This window comes from Cupressus sempervirens, chromosome 8, assembly GCF_028749045.1.
Source record: "Cupressus sempervirens isolate cs-2001-9-10 chromosome 8, ASM2874904v1, whole genome shotgun sequence".
NCBI lineage: Eukaryota > Viridiplantae > Streptophyta > Pinopsida > Cupressales > Cupressaceae > Cupressus > Cupressus sempervirens.
The window spans coordinates 215,817,543-215,835,705 of NC_143125.1; the positions used below are offsets into that span (position 1 = coordinate 215,817,543).

At 36.6% G+C, this 18,163-nt stretch overlaps 1 protein-coding gene across 4 annotated transcripts in view; it reads right to left on the bottom strand.

The window, feature by feature from the left end:
- MAP1D (methionine aminopeptidase 1D) overlaps positions 1–18,163 on the bottom strand; it is a 294,689-nt gene that overhangs the window by 59,151 nt on the left and 217,375 nt on the right. For all 4 annotated transcript variants that reach the window (XM_089797260.1, XM_089797259.1, XM_089797261.1 and 1 more), the window contains one exon: positions 11,760–11,839. In XM_089797260.1, the coding sequence (XP_089653386.1) occupies positions 11,760–11,839 (80 nt within the window). The remainder of the gene's footprint in view (positions 1–11,759; positions 11,840–18,163) is intronic.

An 18,163-nucleotide genomic window follows, 5' to 3' on the forward strand; every position in this document is an offset into this window, starting at 1 on the left:
CAAACAGACTTCTCAAGATGAAAAATGGTGGTGTGTCTCAATTTGGCGCTGAGCTCTTAGGGCTATGCAGCCTCCATGGATTAGTTGTGTAATGATATGAAGATGTGGCCCAAATCAAACAAATTTAATTATCTAATATGTTTGCAATCAATCATCACCAAAGTGGTGAATTTCAAAATTAAACAATGTCCCATAGAGCTAAATTCAGACCATATGCCTCTCTGTATTAAATACAATATGAAGGTCAAAAGAAGGAAAAGTGATCAAGTCCTAGATGAAAGCACAAAAGGACATAAAGAGGGCAAGATTCTTATAAACAACGATAATAAAAAGATATTTTGCACCGCTCTTGAACAATAGCTCCAAATGCATCAAGGAAAATAGTGATAAGAAAAGTTACATCAGCAGTAGTTTTCTAATCCCACTAATTAAGAAAGCACTAAAGGATTGCAAGAGAACAAGGATAAAGAAGAGCATTTCAAACACCTTTGCGACTAACCCATGGTATGACGAGAATGCAAGGCCACAAAAAGGAAATTTAAAGGGAAAAAGGAAAACAAAACAATCATAAGAGAATACAAACAGCTGATCAAATCCAAAAAAGAAGAATATGTGATCAATCGGAGGAAGGAGCTCATCATGTTAGGAAAGCACAATCCTAAAGATTTTTGGAGAAACTTGCAACAAGCTAGGAAACAGGTTGAAAATAAAATTACGAATTCTCAATGGTTAGAGTATGCAAAGACTCTTTATGAGAGACCAGAGGACGAAGTTTCACTCCCCACAACTGACAATCCAAATGAACTATTTTCTGATGAAGACATTACTCTAGGGATAAGGAGATTAGCGAGCAGAAAAGCTTAGGATATTGATGGGCTGCAGGCTGAATTTCTAAAGTGGGGGATAGATTTGTTGACTCCACACATCAGGAACATTTTTAATATGGTCACGCAAGGCTGCTTTCCCACGGAGTGGACCACCAATGTAGTTATTCCTCTCCATAAGAGCGGGGATGTCAACAACCCTTCCAACTATCGCACCATCATGGTGAACCCCCTATTAAGCAAACTCTATGGGAGTATCGTAGAGCGGAGAATCAGCAAATGGGCAGAAAAACAAGTAAAAAGAGCTATGCGATAGGCGGGTTTTAGACCAAAACATTCCACCATTGATCACTGCATTACCCTAAGGTTCCTCATAGAAAAAACATGGGATAAACAGGTAGGAGAGGCTTTTTGCTACTTTTTTTTAACCATAAGAAAGCTTTTGACACCATCCCTAGGGGTAAGTTATGGAATAGGATGGAAGAATTAGAGGTCCCAACAGAGTATAGAGCTTCTGTTTATAAACTTTACAAACAAATTAAAGCAAAAATCAAAACCAAAGTGGGCATGTCAGAATGTTTTGGAAGTGACATAGGGGTCAAACAAGGATGTCCGTTATTGCCTACCTTGTTTGGCCTCTATATTGACAAGTTGGAAGAATGGATAAACAAAGCCAATGGAGAGGGAATTCAGTTGGCTAAATATGTGATAAGATTGCTTTTGTATGCCGAAGACCTCATTCTCATTGTTAAAACAACAAAGGGGCTGAGACAACATTTGAAGAACTTAGAAACCTTTTGCACAGAAGTAGGGATGGAGGTCACCACTTCTAAGACCAAGATCATGGTCTTTTCCTTGAGGAAGAGAAAACAACAATGCACTTTCATATTTAATGACAAAATGCTAGAAATTGTAGAAGAATACAAATATTTGGGGATAGATTTCCATTACCGGCTCAGGTGGGAAACATGCAGATCAAAAAGGATATAGGAGGGATGGAAGACATCTTTTCTTCTTCAAAACAGGTGCAAGACAGTAGAGTTATGGGATTGGAAGACTAAGAAAACTCTATCTGGGTCGCTGGTGATACCAATTATTTTATATGGCAGCGAAGTATGGGGGAGCAGCGTATCAAACCATAAATGGTAACAAATTCAAAGAATTCAGAAACACTTCATCACAACTAATCTCAAAATCAAATCCACAATCCCATATGAGATTATTTTAGCGGAGGTGGGTATGTTCTTGGTGGGCATATCACTGGCCTAATAGGGTGGTTGACGAAGAGCTGGCTCGTCAAAAGAAGACATGGAAGAAACAAAACGATAAATGGTTCAATAAGTGGAACATTGACTAACTAGAAAGTTCGGAAAACAATTCTGAAATAAAAAAATGGGTGGCAAGAAAAATCAAATCTGTCATGTGGGTAAACCAGCTAGGTAGAAAAAAAGCTTATTATGTCAAAGAATTTAATCCCACATGCAAACATGACGACAAAGAATATTTCGGAGCCGATATCAAAGGAAAGGCAAAAATCCTAATCACTCAATTGAGATCTAGTTCCTACCATTTGAGATGTGAAACTGGTAGATGGAAGGTTCCTAAGGAAGTGTGGGAGGACAGGATTTGCAAATTTTGCAACAAGGTGTGGTGGAAACAGAGTGGCACTATCTAAAAGATTGTACAACATACGAAGACATTCATAGCCAACACAAAGAAACATTAAAAGTGAACAACATAAAAGACCTTTTCGAAGAACCAAGACTCTTCAAGGGGGCCATCTTACTTATGCAGATTCACAAGAAAAGAAACAGGCTGGAGAAATCACATCAGGTTTACTAGATGTTTTACGTGGGTCCCTTAGGCTTATGGCCTCGTGGACATCATTAAAAATCTTTCATTCATTCATTCATTCTTTTAATCTTTGTCCGCTCCTTATTAGCATTATTCCACCTCTGACCGGTGATTTTTGGTTATAAACCTTCAACTGATTGTTGTATAAATGTTTATGCCAAATGTGACATCCACATAGATGGTTGGGTCTATTGCATTTGTCCTTTTTCCAAAGTTCAGCATGGTTAGTGTATCCTCTGTCACCTGTATCTACAAGGGGACATATATTTGTATATATGTATTTTGCTTCCTTTATTAGTGGCTATAGTCTTCCATGCTATTAATAGCTACAGTATTGTGGTCTCCTCATATTTCCAAGACCTGACATGAGGACCAATTACAATCACACACGATCTGGTTCGATCTGTATTCTAAGCGAGTTAGTCATTGTCTCTACTATGATATGTATGGATATTATCGAGTTTTTAGTCCTTGCTTCTCCGGCCGATGACTTCTAGTTATATCCCTTGAATGCGTATCCTTGTCACGAAATGAGGCAACAATATATTGAAAAGTCACGTCCCCATGTGAGTTACATCACATAGATGTTTATTTTAGTATAGATCTAATGCTTTCAACTTTACCCAAATAATGATTAATTGTGGGGTTTAGACATTAGATCCAACATTAGTATTAATGAATAATATTGATTCAGACATAAACAATATAATTATATAGATTTATTATTTTAATTTCTATTTAGTATTAGTGATAATATCAAGCTAATAATCTGAATTCAATCAAATACATTTATTATTAAATTTATATATACATTGTTTGTTCTAATGAATATTGGGTTGTCTAAGTATGGCTTATTACTTTGTTGTTGACGTAACAACTCTTCTACTCTTATTTTCGATTGTTAGATTATATGTCAACATTGATGTTTAAAGACTTTTCTAGATCTCAAGGAGTTCCTAGTGAAGTTAGAATCACACACAAGTTGGATTACACAATTAACAATATTAGCGCTCATAACAGTTCATCAGATAGAGAAGTTGGAGTCTGAAACTTTGGAAACATAAGGCTCTTCCAAAAGGGTATCTAAAACCCTAGTCCATTTGTGGATTCCTTTGGAGGAATCTAGAGTTAAGGAAAAATTACTGATTTGGTCGACCTAATTCCAATTAAGTCTTGTCTTAGACAATCTTACGCAAATGAGTATGAACCACTGAAAATGTAATGTCCCCATTTTTGCCAACATCGGTGTTTGAGAGATTGGCCTATTATTGTGATCCTCGTAGGCTAATTATTGTGAATAGAGGGTCTTTTGAGGCATTGGCTTGGCTTGGCTTGGGAGGGTCTTATCTTCTCTACAATTTAGTAAGTTATGGGTCGGTATTCGTTTGGCTCAGATTGGACCTTGTTTGGGCTTAATTTTGTATACTTACTATTTGTGGCAAGTTGGTCATTGATTGAGATGAACCCTTTCTACTTTTAGAAAGTACATTTGATCACATGGAGAAATAATAGGTGCAACTTCTTTTCCAAACGAAATATTTAAATGATAGGTATTTTGGGAGTTATTATATTTTGAGTCGCCAAATTATTAGTAAACCATTAAATGGCTTATTATAAAGTTATAATTCAACTTTATTATTTCGCTTAAGTTGAGGGTTGAGTTATCATTGGAAGGGGCCATTTATTTAATTAATTATATGCCTAAGCCAAGTATTAAACGTTATAAAGTAATGTTGTTTCGGAGAAGCTTCGTAAGTGAAGTTATATTTTGGAAACAAAAAGTCATGTAGAGGTTATAAATATGAGCTCATTGTGAAGGAAAAGGCATCCCATTATTTGATTAACTATTTGGCTTTTCTTGTCATTGTGAGAATTCTAAAGTTCTGATTTTGTGACCTTGCCAAAGTATAAGGATTCAAGCTAAAAATTCAGTTGAATCACTGCTGACATATAGTGATTTAATTATATTTGGATTTGGATGAATCTCCATTTTTGTACCACTATTGCTTTGGAGAATATCATTGGAGCTGAGAGGTTGTAAAATTTTGTTAGAGATTATAAATATGAGCTCATTGTGAAGGAAAAGGCATCCCATTATTTCATTAACTATTTGGCTTTTGTTGCCACTGTGAGAATTCTAAAGTTCTGATTTTGTGACCTTGCCGAAGTATAAGGGTTCAAGCTGAAAATTCAGTTGAATCACTGCTGACGTATAGTGATTTAATTATATTTGGATTTGGATGAATCTCCATTTTTGTACCACTATTGCTTCGGAGAATATCATTGGAGCTGAGAGGTTGTAAACTTTTGTTATTAATTCTCTACAGTTTCCTACTGTAACTGAGAAGTAATTAATGTTGAAGGGAATTATCTTGGTTTGGAAAGAATTACTGCACCATTCAATCAATTTACACCTGCAATCTGTATTAGAGAATTTGAAATACATTTGTGGAACTGCTATTTACCCTCTTGTGGCAGCGTCAGACTATATTTGGGCCCTGTGATTCTTCGTTGGTGGCTGGTGTCTCTCTCTCCAACCCTGGGAGCAGTCTATGAACCCTGCGTTCCATATTCAGGGGCTGCGCATTAATGCTGGGGTCCTACATTTACATTAGAAAGGCCTGTGAGTAGTTTCAAAGGGGCTGGCAGCTGCTAGGAAAGGCCTGCACATTGTTTCTGAGGCCTGCATATGGAATTTGCCAGCCACATGATTCTGGTGGTGGGATAACATCAATTTTGGAAGCTGTGATTTGCTGTTGTGGAGTTGACTTGCATTCAAAAGCCACATGGACTAGTGGAATTCTCAATGGTGTTTCAAATCAAGGTCCTTATTCTGATATCTGTAATTCCTTCCAGCTTCATGATTGAATAAAATTTTAGTATTTACAACATTGAAAATAATTTTAATTTCAGAATTGTTTGTGTGGAAGAAACTAACAATTTTAGAATTACATACTGCTTGCTGATGTTCATATCAAGCTTAACCAAAAGCAAAACAATAAATGATCCAACGGATAATTAATTTCAATACATGGCAGTTAGTCACCAAGTGTCTGACAAGATACCAAACTTATTGTAATGTCCTCTCTTTTAGCAGTTTCTTGCAGTTGGCTAGGTCAGTTCACCATCGCGACCCTTGTAAGCTGGCAGTAGGATTTGAGAGTCTCAGTTATGTGGTTATAGGCTTTCCAACAGCCTATGGTGTGTTTCGGCTCCATTTGAAGGACTTACTATTTATAGCAAGTCAAACTGTTCATTCCGATGAGCTTAGTTGAATTAGAGGAGTTCGGTGATGCTATTAGTTTTTATTTTAGACTTCCAGTTTGGGCTCCAAGAATCTTGGGGGGAGCGTCTATTTATAGTAAGTCATCATGCCAAGTTCATTCATCGTCTTTCATCATCAGGATCACTTTGGTGTCGTCAGATTTTGAATATGATGCTTCCTCAATTGTTTTCGCAAGACAGGTGAATTATTATTATTCATCTAAATATGCTGAGGTTGCTATTTTTGTTGATGTTGTTTGTTGGTCACCTCAGTATCATAGCTCGTCAGAACGAGGACGAAAAGTTTTAAATCATAGGAACAAGAAACAGTGGCCTTACGTGTCAGAATTTTAAATTATGGTGGAAAAGGTCATTTTCTAGAGACAAGCAATTAATAAATTATATTAATGGCACTTTAATATATTCTAATGTTGTGTAGAGTAAGCTTCTTAAGTGGAGTTCTTTTGGGAAACCAGTGCCATTTGGAGATTATAAATATGAGGACATTTGATGAGAAAAGCATCCAATTATTTGATTATCTTATTTTGCTCTTGTTGTCTTTGTGACATTTCTGAGTATGAAGTTTGTGTCGTTGTTGAAGTATAAGGGTTTGGGATCTACAGCTGAAGTATTGTAGATTTAATTCTGAGAATCCATAGCTGAGGTATTGTGGACTTTTGAGTTTTATTATCGTCTCCTTTTTTTGTATTAACTATGGCTGAGGAGCATTTATACAATTGAATATTATAATTTCTCTATTGCTGGATGAGAGTTTACTCTGCAGATTGGAGTTTGATTTGGGCAGCATTTGTAAGGGTGGATTTTGAACGCCAGATTGAAATTGGACTAGGTGGCTTTCAGTTTGACTTTGTAATTAAATTCTACGGCAAAGACCAAATTCTAAATTTGTAAAATTCAGTTTATATTACATAGTTTGAAAGTAAACAGGTTGGCTTCAAATTCTGATTAATAATCAGCCAACAATTAAATTCCCTCTTCATTATATTGTTGTATGGTTTGTTGATGAATGAATTCAGAGGCTGGTGTGAATCATTTCAGAATTGTTTATTGGCATTTGGTATTTATTTATGCAAAACTTACAAGGCCAAAATTAAGTAAATTTGTGATCAGTTTGTTCTACATCCTAATATTCTGTTTGAAAATTTAAGACATCATAAATTCAGTGGTAATTGGGCGGCTTGCCAAGTGTTTGACAAAATGTCAAACCATCAAAATGTGAAAGAAATTGATGCTTGATTTAGGTATAACCAAACAGGGTTATTATAGTGGTATCAGAGCACACTTAGAGTTATTACACTTATGGTTAGTGTGAGAATTGGTGAAATTAGAGTTATCTAAGTCATAGCGGTTATTACACAAAAACCTGTTCGAATGGGTTGGTTTGGTTTTGATATTACATTGGAAGGTGTTGTGATCCAATTCCCACAAGTTTAAAAGTATTTTAATCCTTGGAGAAAAACCTAGCCTATAAGGGGTTAGTGCCTAGAATGATCTCAAGGATCTTGTTAAACAAATTATGTGTAAATTGATTGGAACAATTGAAAGTGAACTCATGAAAGCCTTAGAGAACAAATTTGGGGACAAGTAGTTGTAGGCAATTGAGATTGGGTCTATGGTTGTGGGTACAAGCCTGAGATTTTCCTAGTTTCCCTGTGCCTTTGCATCACAATCACATTTAGAAGTTTGTTCTAAGCTGTGCTAGCAAATAAATTGACTTTCAGACCTTCAACAAACTGCTATCAGCTGCCAAATCCTCATTCCAAATCTCATGATTTCTTTGGCGAAGATAGCCTAACATCTGGCTAGCATGATGGGAAGCAACTAGCAAAGAACACATCCAAAACACCTTAATTTGTTCACACCTTTATGCTTGGCAAGGTATATTTAAATGTGCAACAACTTAAGATTTATTCAAAGGAAAATCGATCCTAGCTTAGCTTTGGAAATGGCACCTAGAAATAACGATTTCATCATCCAAAATCATGCAAGTATTCACTTTATATAACATTTGAAATACAAACAATATCATGAGCACTTATTTGGAAATCATAATAATAATTTTCATTTTGCCTGCAAACCCTGAAAACCAACAAAACTTCAAGCTGCAGAATAGATAGATCTGATTTATTCTATTTATAAGTTTGGGCCTATCTCTAACCCAAGCAACTACAAGACTATCATGATCAAGCATACATTTGTCAAACTATATGCCACAGCTTTGAAAACTATGTTATCCAGTGAACTTGACAGGAGAGGTTGTAGAGCAAGAGGTCAGGCCAGTTTTCGTGGTGACTATCAAACTATGCATCACATCTTCACTCCACAAGCTATTGCCGAGGAGGCTAGGCACCGGTCCGAGAAAGTCTACTATTGTTTTGTAGACTTTGGGAAGGATTTTGATTCTGTTCCTAGGATGGCCCTATTCCAAAAACTTAGTGAGATCGAGATTTCAAATATATTGCTGACAATTATAATGAGACTCTATGAGTTTGTGGTTGGTAGATTCAGGACTCCTGAGAGCTTCTCCGTTCTGATCCAGACCACTATCGGGGTCAAATAGGGGTGCCCCCTCTCGCTCACTTTGTATGGTCTATATATCGATGAGCTCGAGGACTTCCTCATGAATTCCTCGCACACCGGTGATGGGTGCTATTTACATCAAGTTTTGATCTCCATTCTCATTTTTTCAGACGATGTTGTCCTACTGGCCTCTTCCCTTGATAGTTTACAGCAACTACTTGATGGCTTGGCTTCCTTTTGTGACCAGCGGCAACTCGTGGTCAATCTTCATTTCTTTTCTCAAGGAACAAAGATTGAGATCACTTCTTCTTATATGTACCTCGGGGCGAAGTTCTTGAGGCCCCGCTTTAGTTTGAGACCTACTATCCAGTCTAGAGTCAATAAGAGCATGGGCTCCCTTGCCATGCTTGAGAGGCAATGGTTCAAACACCATTTTCAGGACACCTCGTCCAAGCTGTCCCTCCTAGACTCATTGGTTCAGTCAATCGTTCTTTATGGCTCAGTAGTTTGGGGACCTTCTCTTCTTATCCTGGATTGGGCCTTTGTCAAGCGCGTTCAAACTATGCATCTATTGTGTATCATCAGATGTCACAAATTCACTCCCCATAGCATTATATTAGCCGAGTTTGGTGCTTACCCCTTCAAACTTGCGGCCATCTTTGATTTGATCTGGTTTCTCCATCACCTTCGTGGTTTTGCGGATTCAACTGCTGATCAACACTAATATTCTTACCTGGCATATTGTTCCTCTATCACAATTATGAGATCTGACACTAGCACTACATCTCGTTGTTGGTATGGCTAGGCTACCTCTCTTTTGAGTTCGATTGGGATTGAGATGGATCGCCTTCCTCCGTATCAATTCTCGTTAGATGCTTCGGCTCATCTCCTTCCCTCACGCCAGGAGTTGAATGAGCATGTCAGACTAGATATTTATAGACAATACATTACCACTACTTGGCATAATCCTCTAGGAGGATTATGGCCGAAGATAGCCTTATATGCTACGCATTTTCTTCAAACCCATGAAGGGGTAATTGTTCGCCCTGCCTATTTATCTCAGTATTTGGAGTCACACCCTACGCTCTTCTCTGGGCTCCTTCAGAGTTGAATACCAGCATCTCCAGGTCTAGACCGACCACCATATGGGTAAGGATGACCAAATCTGCCAAGTCTGTACTTTAGCAAAGGTTGAAACTGAGATTCACTTTATCTTCTGTTGACCCATCTACTATGAGATCAGAGGGAGATTTCATTGCCTGTTCAAGGATTGCTTCTCTCTTACTACATTCTTCAATTACAATTATCAACGATGCCTTGCACTTTACCTCATGGAAGCCACCCAACTTCGCGATCATACCTTACAGTCAATGTTACCTCAATATCATACCTTCGATCAACTCACCACTGCCTTTTTCTCCCCCTATCTCCTCCATGGGGTGTGAAAAGGTCATCCAGTATCACTCACTCCAAATCGGTGAGATATTGTACCAGTCTCTTTAAACAGTGACACTCTTCCAGCGGCTCCAGCGATGATCCAAGACTATTGTTCGACCATAGTTATATCCTTCTGTGATCGATTTCTCCTTGCCAAGGAAGGGCCCCTAGTTCTTGTCTGGGCTCTCCAGTTCTTGCTTCTTGTATCATTTCTTTTTGGACACGGTTTGGTGCTCCCGCTCTTTTCGGGCTCTCTTGTTTGTATGCTCAGCCCCTTAGACCCTTTGTGGTCCTTTGTTGGACATTAATATCATTATCTTATCTTATCTCACATCCAAACTTTGAAATCAAATCCAATAGATGAACCTGTGAATCTTGTGTGAATCCACCAAGATTGGCTTTCATCTAATCAACAAAGGAACAACCCAAGGCATTTATGTCCTAGTCTCCTAGGGTCTCTTGAACAGATAGCAGAATCTCTCAAAGCTCTCCAAGAAAATAACAAAGAAATGAACGTCTTTCAGTCTCAACCCCTTCTATATCCCATCTTTGAGAAAATTACTTTATTTTATTTTGTTTCACCATTCCACTAATTAAATGAACCAATTTATTATTTTCCATTCATATAAAATAAAGTCATTTTAATAAAATAACAAAGGTTTAGGTTTTAATTAATTAAATATAAATAATTGAGAAAAGTTTAGGGCTATTTAAAATTTAATTGAATATTTATTCTCTTAAAAGTCAAAATATCTAACTTAGCCTACAAGAAGCAAATAGGGTAACAGTCTCTGATAAATGACTCATTTGGAAAATGGGGACATTATGCTCTACTACAACAGTTTGAAGGGGCTATTTGGAAGAAATAACCCAATTTTTTAAGTTGGATAGCTTCAAAGCCTCTTGGAGTTGGAAGAAACAAGCCAATTGTTGAATTCGGGTAGATCCAAAACCTCTTGGAGTTGGAGTAATTAGTGCTCAAACACATTTGTATGCTCGTAAGTGCTAATAGAAAGGTCAGGAAAGCAATTATCCTGAGTTTTGCATTTGTGAACGGAAATAGTAAAATCCATCAAAGACTATTGTTTGATTTGGAATGATAAAGTTTGACCTATTGTGTTCAAGCTATATGAATGATAACATATTAGAAACTTGTCCAAAACCATCCAAATGTTAAAGTACTACAATCAAACGTTTTATTAGCCAGTATGCACACAAATTGTTTGATAGAATGACAATGCTAGATATTGTGAAAACTATGCATTAAAAAAAGCTCAGATCAGTATACTCCATCAAATGAATATCTATTGTTCATTTACATTGACGCATAAATTTACACATGAGAAATTAATCATTAAAAGTAATATTGAAGTATTTGTCTGTCTTTTATTGTGGACATTGTATGGCATGCATTATATGTTATTATCACCTTAGATGAAGTGCATTATATGTCATCGCCTTTGATGAAGTGCATTATATGTTATCAACTTGGATCAACTGCATTATATGTTCATACAATTATTAGCTTTCATTTAAACTGAATCTTCATGTATAATACCTTCCATGAGGTAAGCTTTAAGCTAAGAATCATGCATATTTCATAGTTGAGTTTGCATGTGAAAGGATTTAAGTTATCTTTGTTGGGGTGCTTGTTAACTAAATTCAGATTAAAAGACTAGTGAATACATTCAATTGTTTAAATTTTTTAAATTACTTACACACAAGGACATAAACATTAGTAGATAACATGAAATGTATGATATATTTTGACTAGAAAATAGCTTAAAACATTATTTATTCAACTAGAACCGAGGCTATAATGCTTTCAAATATGCATACTTTATTGTTCGACCAATATTCTTGAACTCCACTCCCGGGCCACAAATCGCTATTGCTTTATGCAAACACTCTTCTGTCACCTAGTGGAGAAAATATGCATACGACAAATAAAGCATGAGTATGAAACATCAAAGAATGTAGTGATGCAAGTGCAAAGACTTGTGCTACAAACAAAACAAAAAATTAAATGTATACTTGATAACTTTGACAACACCAAAACAATAGCCAACATCAGAACTATTGGCAAAAACGATAATCACATGAGTTATATTGCACCAATAGAAGTGCAACCACATAGAGAATGTTACTATTAAACTATAATTTAGCCAATACAGAAGTTCAATAAAGATAATATCACAATACAATATGCAAAAGCACCTTATAGATAACTTATTCTCCATAAACCTAAAGCAATGCCATGTGGCCAAAGTCTAAACAGGCATATACTTCTTTGCAACTAAAAATAGAAGCTAGGCTACCTTAATACTATATTCTAAGTTACCTATTCAAGTTCAATTTGAAGTTCGAGTTTGAAGAACCGGTTTACCAATACAATAAAATTTTGGAAAGGGGTTTCGATTCATTTGTACAAAAACAAGTAAAAATTATAAAAAATTATATATACATATTTATGAAGCCTAGAAGCATAAGTTAAAATAAGAATGTCACGTACTATCATAAAATTATGTGATTTGAACAACAAAATAACCTACTTGCACAAAACAAATGAGAGTTAGAAGCTACCATAAGCCTTTCACTTACACTTTTTAGGGTTAAGCATGTGAAAACATTCTAAAATTTACAAAAGCATACACTTCTTGCCCATCCACAGGGCCCAATTCGACCAAGTTCAACCTTGGTTTCATTTGGGAAAGCCAAATTCACCCGGGTTTAACCAAATCTGAGACATAAGTTTGAATTGGGGTACCAATTTTCAAACCCTAACAGAACCACTAGAAAAATTGTACTCGGACCACATCTCAATTCGAACCCAGGCCTGGTCCAAAGGGGGTTTAGGAAAACCAGTGTAACTGGTCTATGCATATAATAAATCTTCTTAGAATATAAATCGGACTGGAGTAGAAACCAAACTCAGAATAATTAATCGCATATTAACTAAAATTTGGCAATGGTGTCCAACAAAATCATAGAAACCCTCTCTTGACAAAATACACTTTCAAATGCTTGTGCTAAATGATCATATTAAAGAATCCAAACCTACAATGTTCTCATGTCAAATAACTTTCTCAAATTGTCGCAATACCATAATGGGACACTCCATTCTCAAATATCAAATACACAAGCAGGATAATCTTTCTTCCAATCTGATTATTGAATTTGTTGAAGGACATATTTGCACAAGGTCATGTTCACCTTGTAAACATTGGTCTTTTTGTGATTGATCAATGATATTTCTATATGTTCAATGAGTCTCTATCTATTGATTTATTCCACTCTGTGATATTTGTCTTTGTTGTGTTCTAAGCGCCATTTGATTGTTGATCATTCCCCCAATCATTGATCATAATTCTCATATATATCTTTCCATTCAACAGTTACAGCCTCTTGATGTCAAACACAAGTCTATTTACTTATAAGAGATTGCACTTTTTCATTCATTAGATTTGTCTTTCTATTAATTTGCTGACTTAATAACATTGTCTTTGTATGAATCATATCATAGGTGTCTTCTAATAATTTATTCAACCTTCCTACTACTCTATCTAATTTTATATCAATCCTAGCCTTCGATAATTTATTATTAGCAGTTATATTAACAATTGTTGATAAAAGACAAGCATGCATTAATCGATGCCTATAGTACTAATCAAAGTAACGAGAATCGCCTGAATCGGCGATTCAACGATTAGATTCAGCGATGGTGATTTTTTTGGAGTCGGAAATCGCCATCACCGATTTCATCAAGTGAATCACCTGAATCGCCGATTTGGGCGATTCATCCAAAAAATCGCATGAATCGCCTGCGGCCAATAAAGTATAGACTTGTAAAATTTTAAAAAATTGCTTGTTTTTTTTACTTTGTTTTTGACCTATTCTCTTTGTTATAACCCTAAAGGGCCTTCTATTTGTTTAACATGAGTAGAAGAGAGGAAAAGTGAGAGAGAAGAAGAGAAAAGAAAAGCCATAGGTTTCTAACCGGCAAGAAGAAAGAGCACAAAAGAGATCAGCAATCCATTTGGGGACGCCATCAATTGCATTGGGAGCATTAAGGAGCCAATCTCAACACTGCTCAACTCATTTGCAAGAGGTAAGTGCTCTTTTTTTTTTTGCATGTTAGTGTATTATGCATTTTTTGTTAAATTTTTATAGTTTTCAAGACTTTTAGTTTAGAATCTAGATCTTGAATGTTCTTTATTTTTACTAAGTTGCACACTAGGGTTTGTTGTTTTGTAGCTTTTATTAGCTTCAAACTTTGATATTTTACATATAAATTTTTATTGCAGCAGCCTTTGCTTTCATTTTTCGCAAATTCACAATGGGTAGAAAAGATGAATGTTGGAAATATAACGAAGAGTTTCCTGGAAGAACCAAATATCAAACAAAATGTATTTTTTGTATAGAAAAAATAACTTCTGGGAGTATTTATAGATTGAAATACCACATTGCTGCTATACCTGGACACGATGTTACAATTTGCACTCACCAAACTCCTGAGGCAAAATGCACTTGCTTAATGGCATTAGAAAAAATTGAAAAAGACAAAGCCAATACGAAAATGCAACTTGAAGCGTTACGGGGTATTGGCTCCCATGTTCCTGCATCCGCATCCGCAGCCACATCCACATCTGCATCTGCATCAGCTTCTGCATCTGTAGGTTGTGTTGGAGAGGGTTCTTCTAGGCCTCCTTTTTATCTTAGTTCTTCTGCTCGTGCTAGTGCTAGTCGGTCACATACTGAGACAGAGTCCCACACCAACCGATTGCAGCCTAGAGTGCGTAAAAACAGAATGGATAGTTACTTTGTGCCCCGCACTACTCCTGGTTCCCAACCCACGCTTGAGGGCATCGGTTTGAACAAGGAGATTCATGATGCTGCCAGAAAGGAGATATGCAAATTTTGGTACTTTTAAAACATTCCATTTATTGCAGCCAGGTAATTGATTCTTTTTTCGTTGTTTTCTTTAAAGTTAAAATTAAAAGTAAAACTTTAATTATATCTACTTGTTTTATAATTTGAGTCTTTGACATCTAAATTTTTATTTGTGACAGGGCTCCTTATTGGCAAAACATGATAGATGCGGTTACTATTTGTGGTTCGGGGTTTAAAGCCCCAACTGAGGCTGAGTTGAGCGGATACCTCTTGGATGAGATGGTAGAGGACATGAGGGCTGAGCTTGAGGAGAACCGAAAGGAGTGGATTGCAGAGGGTTGCACCATCATGACTGATGGTTGGACAAATAGGAGGATAGAACACTCCTCAATTTTCTTGTATCCTGTGCAGGTAATTGATCATTCTACTTTCCTACATACATAATTGTAAATTTTGATTTGTTGAATGCTAATTTGTTGATGATCCATTTAATTTTAATATTCTAATTCGTTGTTTTGTTACTTGTAGGATATACCATGTTCATCAAATCCATCGATGCTTCCGCACATGTAAAAAATGCCACATACTTATGTGAGGCTATTGAGGAAGTCATAGCAGAGGTGGGAGAAGAAAATGTGATCCAGGTGGTGACGAATAATGCAGCAAGTTATGGTGCTACAGGTAAACTTTTAACTTTTCAAGTTTTGAAAATAAATTTATTTGAATTTTGAAATTTGAATTTCTAATTGACTTAAAATTGTTGTAGGTAAACTTTTGATGGAGAGGCACCCCACCATATTTTGGTCCCCTTGTGCGGCACATTGCATTGACCTCATGTTGGAGGAAATTGGCAAACTTGAGTTTGTCAAGTCATGTGTGGAAAAGGTAAAAAACATATGCAAATTCATTTATAATCATTCATTTGTCTTTAGCACAATGAGGAAGTACACAGAAAGCAAGGAGTTAGCTCGCCCAGGTATCACGAGGTTTGCCTCGAATTTCATCACCTTGCAGTCCTTGTTGAAATCAAGGGATGAATTGAGGAGCATGTTTGTTGGGCGGGAGTGGATTTCCTCTTCCTATGCTACGACCACTACAGGGATAGATGTGGCGGATTGCATATTTGATAAAGATGGTTTTTGGAAACCCGCTAGAGAAATCCTGCAGGTAAATTTATTGCAATTTAACATTTAGTATTTTACTTTTACTTTATGTTATACTATTTTATATTTAAGTTTTGACTCAAGTTTTTTGTTTTACTTTATATGTAGGTCACTGAGCCCCTTGTAGCTTTGCTACGAACTGCTGATGGGGAGAAGCCCTCTATGGGCTACATTTATGAGGGCATGGATAAGGCCAAGGAGGCCATCAGAGCCCAATATGCAGGAGTGCAGGAGAGGTATGGCCCTATTTGGGACATCATTGATAGGAGATGGCAGAATCAGCTCCATCGACCCATCCATGCAGCAGCTTACTTTCTGAATCCGGCATATCATTTCTGTCCTGAGTTCAAGGAGAATGCAGAGGTTCTCACTAGCTTATACACAGTGATTCAGAGGTTGAGTAGCGATGAAGATAGAGCTGCTGCGATTGTTGAGCTAGACCAGTTCAACAATAAAGAGGGGCCACTTTTCTCTGGCAGGATGGCCATAAATACTCAGACAACACTACAGCCAGGTAAAAATTAAATAATATATTCAATGTTCATGAATCTAAATTCTAAACTTAAAGTTGATTATGTAATTTTAGAGTTAACTTTTAATTTGTAAATGAGACTAATTGTTTCTATTTTCAATTTTTCCCTTATTGCAGATAGATGGTGGCAAATGTTTGGGGCCACAACCCCAAAACTTCAAAAAATTGCCATTCGTATTCTGAGTCAACCAAGCAGCGCTTCTAGATGTGAGCGCAGTTGGTCCATGTTCGAGCACATCCATTCAAAGAGAAGAAACAGGTTGACAGTGCAGAAGTTGAATGATATTGTCTTTGTTCATTACAACCTCCGTCTTAGGATCAGACAAATTTTGGGCACTGACTCCTCTCCGATCATTTTGGAGGGGATTGATCCAGAATCAGAGTGGCTCACAGAGGTTGTGGATCCAGTCTTCACTGAGGAGGACCGTGTGTGGGTTGACCAGGTGGATATAGAGGCTGAGGCAGCTAAAGCACGTTCTTCAGGCATTGGTAGACGGACACGTGCACGTACAGGCACAGGCCCTAGCGACGTTCATGAGCCCATCTTACATGCGGGAGATATGGCTCGGCAGTCCTCTAGGACCTACATTAGACGCCTTGCTACTAGGCAGACTGGATACTCAAAGGCTGAGGCTAAGGCTGCAGCCGAGCTTCAAGATGATGTTGAGGATGATGATGATGACTATGAGTCTGAGGCTTGAGTTGGAGCCTTGTTTTTATATTTTGTTTACAAATATTGATACGGAATCATTGATAGACATATGTTTCAAACTTTCATGGATCTTCATCTTAGATTCTTACATACATTTATGATTTGATGTCTTATGGATCATCTTACATACATTCTATGATTTAAATCATTATGATCATTTGATTTCTATTTACTTCAGCTAACCTACAATTTACATTTTAGATGACATAGTTACATATGTGATGGATTTTATGTTCCATGTTTATGTATGTTAAGTTTTAACTTCTATTTGATGATGTTATAGTGTGTTTAAGTTCTATTCAATAAAGGGTGCATGAAATAAGTTTTAAATTGTTAAAATCTTTAAATTTAAAGGGTTTTTTCAAATTTGTCGATTCATCGCCGATTCATTGCGGATTCACGATTCGATTCAACCTTGCCGACTCCGATCTGATTCCGATTCTTGTTACTTTGGTACTAATTGATTTCCTACTCAATTCCTAGTGACTGATTCTCCAATATCATATTAGCAAGACGAAGACCATTTATTAAATACTATGTGTTGCATCTGTCAATAAAGTCTTTACATGCTATTATCAGCAACTTATGATTCGTCATAGCTTGATTACATCTGAGATAAATGATTCTTCCATTGCACACATCACGATTCACGAACTATAGTGTTGCTGTCATAATATGTCAACAAGGTAACTATATGATTATTGATTTCATTATAATCATTGTCACTTTAAATAGCATAGGGGGTCTTTGTCATGTCCCCTTTTTAGCGACATAACTTTAACAGGGGATTTGCCTACCATCGACTCTCGTAGGCAAATGATTATGGGAAGAGGGTCATTTTTGTCTTCCGGTAATTACAATTTTGCTCTCGAAGAATAATAATTTAGTAAGTGGGGCCTACTCGTTCTAATATTAAATTAAGGTTGTACTCTAACTTTATAAAGTT